This window comes from Hipposideros armiger, unplaced genomic scaffold (assembly GCF_001890085.2).
Source record: "Hipposideros armiger isolate ML-2016 unplaced genomic scaffold, ASM189008v1 scaffold_1853, whole genome shotgun sequence".
Classification (NCBI taxonomy): Eukaryota; Metazoa; Chordata; class Mammalia; order Chiroptera; family Hipposideridae; genus Hipposideros; species Hipposideros armiger.
The window spans coordinates 57,416-63,696 of record NW_017733203.1 but is presented as its reverse complement, the minus strand read 5'-3'; the positions used below and the strand labels follow the sequence as shown (position 1 = coordinate 63,696).

At 39.2% G+C, this 6,281-nt stretch overlaps 1 protein-coding gene across 1 annotated transcript; it reads left to right on the top strand.

The window, feature by feature from the left end:
* The first annotated feature begins 4,378 nt into the window (after positions 1 to 4,378).
* LOC109378290 (olfactory receptor 5W2-like) lies at positions 4,379 to 5,317 on the top strand. Its single transcript, XM_019634725.1, has one exon. The coding sequence runs from the start codon at positions 4,379 to 4,381 to the stop codon at positions 5,315 to 5,317; it is 939 nt and encodes a 312-aa protein (XP_019490270.1).
* Positions 5,318 to 6,281: the final 964 nt, after the last annotated feature.

Sequence of the window (6,281 nt, the reverse complement as noted above, 5' to 3'; positions counted from 1 at the left end):
TCTTTCAAATGCACGTCCTTTCCCTGTTTTCTGCACCAGCCACTCCCAGTGATTTGATCATCAGCACAGTAGAGCAGAGCTATGTGACGTTGTCAAAAATCTTGTAAACATCCAGATAAGTGCTGTTTTGTTTAATTATTTTCCAATAATTTATTTGTATGTCTTTAACTTTCCGTTACCTTTAGTATCCACAACCACTTTATGTTCTTGTCTAGACGATATAACACATGAATTGAAGGCACATATTAGACAGAACTTCAGTGATTTTTTTTTCTGCCTATGTATAATAAACATTAAGTCAAAATTCACTTTTGGGGGGATTTCTTTCTTCAGATGCTATGCTGGTGTTTGGGTAAAAGAGATAAAATGCACAGTTCTTAAACTCAGAGTATTTAAAATCTCACAGTGAAGGTAATGGTTTAGGAAACAGAATGAAAGACTCAATGGTGTTGAAGGACATGGTGGTGTGGAGGGCAGGGAAACCCCAGGAGGAATTGTCAATTGCAGTGCAAGAATTGACTGTACTCTATACATTGTGTCATTGGAATAATCCCTGGTCATTCGCAAAAAGGGAAGAAATTCACAGACTCAGGCTCAAATGAAGAAAGCAAGGAATTTATTCAAGAAGAAAGATGCCAGCATAGAAGTTGCCTGCACCTAACTTTAGGTTAGTTTATTCATATATAGAAAAGGGTAGGTGAATTTCCTTACAGCAGGAGATGTGAAGTATAGACTGAGGTCATTTGATTGATGTATGTTGGTTATATAACTAGTTTCTTTCTGCACGTGCTCTTACCCAGAATGCATACAGAAAAGCCCAATGTGGGGTGAAGACTTAATGTTCATTTTATTTTAATTGTATTATAATGAGGCTAGAGTTCATGTGATGGACAGGTTTTAACAGTTGGCATGTGTGTGAGGAACCAGTGAATACCAGTTGGGTCTTATCGCCTCTTTTGAGGAGTGTTTGAACATCTTTGATTTATTTCTAGGGGATGAGCCTGGGCCATCCCTGGTGAGGGGAGGCAGGCCTGGTCGGCCCCCCTTCTGGCTCATTTTTATTAATTAACCCTTTCTACCTCATCACTGTAGTCTACACTCTAGCACACTGGTCTACTTTAAGCTCTTCAAATTCCATAGAAATGACATAGTCCTGTCTACCTCGGGCCTCTAAAATAGCTGACCCGTCTGCCTAGAATGCTTTCTCTAGCTACTTGCAGCTCTCAATTAATTCATACTCATGTTGTAGATCCCAGGTGTTTGCCTACATATCCAGGAAGCACATTGTAACTTTGTTCACTATATTTGAACAATGTGTTTTGCATTTATAATGTCCAGTCTGTTTATATTATAAACTATCATCACATGTAACAGCATGGAGGAATCTCATACAAGTAATACTAAATGAAAGAATCCAGACAAAAAAGGATAAAACCTGACTGATTTTACTTCTGTACACTTTATAAAATTTTACTCCTGTATACTTGATAAAAACTTACAAAACTATGTATCATATTAGGGCCCATGGACAGTCTCTGAAAAGCTTGTTTTTTTCTGATTTTTGGACATGGTTTAAATGCAGGGACATCTTAATTTTCAAAAATTTACCACCTTCTAAAAAACATATAACTTTAAAAGGTTTTCTAAAGACAGAGACTATTTACTATCAGATTGTAGATAACTACAGCATTTCATTATTAACTTAGGTATCCAGCAGTTTTTTATACACAATACATTTTCAAGGTAGTCTTATAAAATTAGTACAGCGTACAATTTTCATAGACTATTTCATTAAATGATTATCTTTTGTTCCCAGAAGGTACTACGTTGCTTATATGTCAGAGATGTGTTAGCAACACACAGTCCTTACTTGTTTTCTGCCACAGGGACACTTACTAAACTGGGTTTTTCTTAGTAGCACTGTCACACACTGAACTTATATGATAATGGTCCAGGCCTCAGCACCAGACAACCGTTTTCTGGAAGAAGGAGTTTATAAGTAGACAGTTGCTTACATAGTGTTATGTTTAGGGGCACCAGTGATGTCAGGAAAGCCCTGTAGATACAGAATTTTATTCTCACTTGTTTGTCTCTTATGTCTTCAATTCTATCTCAAATCTTCCCTCTCACCCCATAGTTAAAGAAAGCCATTCTATTAAAACACAAACCCTTTGGGAAGGAATTTAGGCTACCCAATTTTTAGCAATGTATTGCTGCCTATGCTCCGGGTTTAATGGGGAGCGGGTTTAATGGGGAGCGGGAGTTAGACGACATGGTCTGGAGGGGCTTTCATGGAGACGAAGTCTGGATCCTGCATAAAGGGAGAGTAGCCTGGGGAAACTGGCATCTGTGGGGACATGGAGCACCTGAGGGAAAATGAGTATGGAAATGAATCAGAAGGTGACAAAAATGACTCCTTCTCCAAATATGAACCAGAGAAGGAGAGAATGGCAATAAAGCTCTTAGGTACCACAAATATAGCATTTTCTTGAGTTTACCTGATGGAAAATTACTTAGGTGCCTTTTTAAATCACCTAATATATTTAAAAAGGTCTATATTTCTTTCTTAACCCCCAAGCCTGTAGGATGTAACAGGTGATAAAGCATATTATGATTCCTGTCACATATCCCAAGAGACCAAGTCCTCACCACCCGAGGGAGCAGACTCGGAGGTGGTTATATCATCCAGCTCAGTCAGGACACGGTGCTGAGTCCTCCTCTTTTACAGTGGGTGCAACAAACGGTCAGCGTTCCGGAACAGGTACAGACACTGGTTGTGTTTCTGATTTGTGTTTTAGATTTCTTCAGTTTTTATCTTTTTTGGGCTGAACGCATGTTATAAAACCAAGGGAGGGTAGGAAATATTATACAAACTTTTATTTTAAGTACAAATACATAAATGACAGAGACTACCACAAAATTCCAGTATAGATTGTAGAGGTGGTAAGACATTTTTGTTTTTAGTATCTTACCTAAACTTTTATATTTTTAAAACTATATATATATATATATATATATATATATATATATATATGCATATATTAGGGAAAGCAGTTTTTAAAGATGTGTCTACAGGGGCAGGTATTTAAGTGAGTTTATGTCAAGAATTAGGAGAACTGCGCATTGAGTTCTACATCATTTTTCAGATTTTCTTTTGCTGTTCATCTACCTTCAGCTCCACTTTTCTTACATTCTCACAGAGTAGACATCATGTATGACATTATATATGACATAATTGATGGGGTAAAATATAATAGTGGAACATGGAATTCAATATGCCTTCCCAGGACTAATTCTGTAAAAGCAAAGGGAGGCAGATTTCAGAGATAGTCAAAGGAAATAGGGATCAAAGAAAACAGTAGGCAATACTTTAATTCCTGGGGCATTGGGATGGGGGCACAGTTCAGACATGATTTTCTATGAGGTTGTGGGTCTATGGACATATCAGGACTTTTGTCATGTGACTTATACATCCTTTCTGTTGATGACTAGGCCATGTGGATTCTAGTTGATTGGAGAAAGTACACAGAAGAACGTTATCCCTTTCTTACCTCTCTGTCACCTGTGCGACTGGCATGCCTGCAGTCAGGTCCCTAATATTCTCCATAATCTCCCCTGAGCACAGCAGCTGTCAGAGGAGCATGGAAGCCCTGGCATATTCCTGACTCTTCACTCGAGCGTATCACTCATGGAGGCCCTTCTATGCTTCTCTCCAGCAACCACCACCCTCGCTGCTCCAATGGGCCTGAGATCACAGACATAGCTGTTAATCGAGACTGGAAAGGACTTGAGAGATTAGTAGGGAAATGGGGGGATGGTCTATCCAGGAACCTGCCATTTCTCTGCCCACTCCACAATTGTGGATGACGAAGGAAAAGCAGAGAAATACGTTCATTATTTGCACCTCTCACTTAACTGTGTTACTGTCTTGCAGGATATAACAATGTTTCCACAATATTGGAAAACAAGAGCAATCTTCTCAGAAGATGTGTGCTACTGCACCAATTAATTTAAGAACTATCGCCTCAAATCTGGAAATATCATGTCTTTATCTATAAGAAAAGACTAACAAAATGCTCTTTAATACTACATAGGTTGGTGTGGAAATAGCACGATTTAATTTGGATAGAAGTGTGCCACAGATTCAGCAGAGTGCTATACAAATGTGACAGATTATTGTCATTATCATTTATCGATTTATATTACATAGCATATATTTGCAAAGAGTCAGCCTTCCTCATGGAGTCCTACCACTGTTTACTTCTTCTAATTACTGGAAAATAGAAAGGACCTGCAGTTTACTATGAAGAGACTAAGGTGACTTTACCCCCCACCTCCTTTTCCTCCCTTCACACCCGGGGATTCCCAGGCCTGAGTCATGGCTGTTGAGAACTGCACTGGCTTTACTGACTTCATCCTCCTAGGACTTTCTGGCAGACGGGATGTGCAGCAGGGGCTCTTTGTGCTCTTTCTGCTGGTTTATGGCATCACTGTGATCGCCAACCTAGGGATGGTCCTGCTGATCCACATGGACCCCAGACTCCACACGCCTATGTATTATTTCCTGAGCAATCTGTCTTTCTGTGATGTCTGCTACTCCTCCACTGTCTCTCCCAGGATGCTGGCTGATTTCTTATCTGAGCAAAAGAAGATTCCATATAACTTATGTGCCATCCAGATGTTTCTTTTTGGTGCCTTTGCAAATGTGGAATGTGTCATGTTGTCTGTCATGGCCTATGACCGTTACGTAGCCATTTGCAATCCCCTTCTTTATACAGTGACCATGTCCAGGAGAGTGTGTGCCCAACTAGTAGCCATTGTATACATTGAAGGCTTGGTGTATTCAGCCATCTTCACCTATTGCACAATTCGATTGTCATTCTGCAACTCTAATATCATCAATCACTTTTTCTGCGACTTCCCACCCTTACTCGCCCTCTCCACCTCAGATACATCCATCAATGAGGTAGTGATGTTCAGTTACAGTAGCTGTGTTCTGGGGTTCAGTATTATCACCATCTGTCTCTCCTACAGCTACATCATAACCACCATCCTTAGAATAACCTCAAATGAGGGGAGAAGCAAAGCCTTCTCTACCTGTGCCTCCCACTTAACTGCTGTGGCCTTATTTTATGGGACACTCTTGTTTATGTATATTCGACCCAGTTCAAGTTACTCTATGGACACAGACAAAATGGCCTCTGTTTTCTACACAGTTGTCATCCCCATGTTAAACCCACTGATTTACAGCTTAAGGAATAAGGATGTTAAAGGTGCCCTGAAAAAAGCAATTAGCACTAAATTAAGTCCTGGGTGAACCAGTGTTTTCACCCCAAAGTATTTATTGAAACATTCTCAGAGTTAACATTCTTGTACTGTGACATAGGTTCCTGTAGTTCATCATGCCCCTTTTAGATGTTTTTGTTATCATGTGTCAAAATTGAATGTAGAGAGCAGTTATTATTGATCTTCATCTTCTCTCCCAGCTAAGGAAGAGTGGTAATGGGTAAAAAACTTTCCTGTTTTTCAACAGTTTTTTTCATACATCCCTGCTCTGCACATGGGTATGCCCCAGTGAGATGATGTACAGAGCAACCCTTCCACCCCTGTCAGTTTAACTTGCCCTCCTAATGCTCCATTTCTTAACAATGGATTTAATATACTTGCTTAGCCAGAATGAAGGGTTAGTGGGTTACAATGGATTTGTTTGTATCATTCCTCTGGACTAGTATCACCCTATAAATGTTTATCATAACACTTAGAAGTGTATAAGTAGTAAATAAGAATTTTTTAAAAAACAAAAACAAAAATAAAAACTCTGGCCCTGACTCAAATTTTCCTAAATTCAGACACTTTCCTGCCTTGTTCGCCTATGTTTCTATGTTGCTATCTACAATGCTTAGCTCCATTGTATCTAAGGAATGAATGAGTGTCCTCTGCAAAATTTATGCAATAAAGAGTCTTTGTAAATTTATCAAAAAAAGGACTCTCTTTATTTTATTTTATTTCATTTTAATCTAATCTAGTATGTTCATCTTATACAAAACCATAAAATCCTATGTGCTTGTCTTTTGGCCTAGGCTGAGTAAGTATCAGAGACAGGGATCATTTGATGCAGAGAACTCCTCAGGCCCTCTATTTCCAATCAGTCTGCCCAACTTTATCAAGATATCCCAGGATCAGAGGCTCTATCTTTACATTACACTTCACAGTCTTCATATCAGCCTATAGATTCCCCTTCTTGCCCTCAATGTGGAGAACAGACATGGTGCTATCGACAA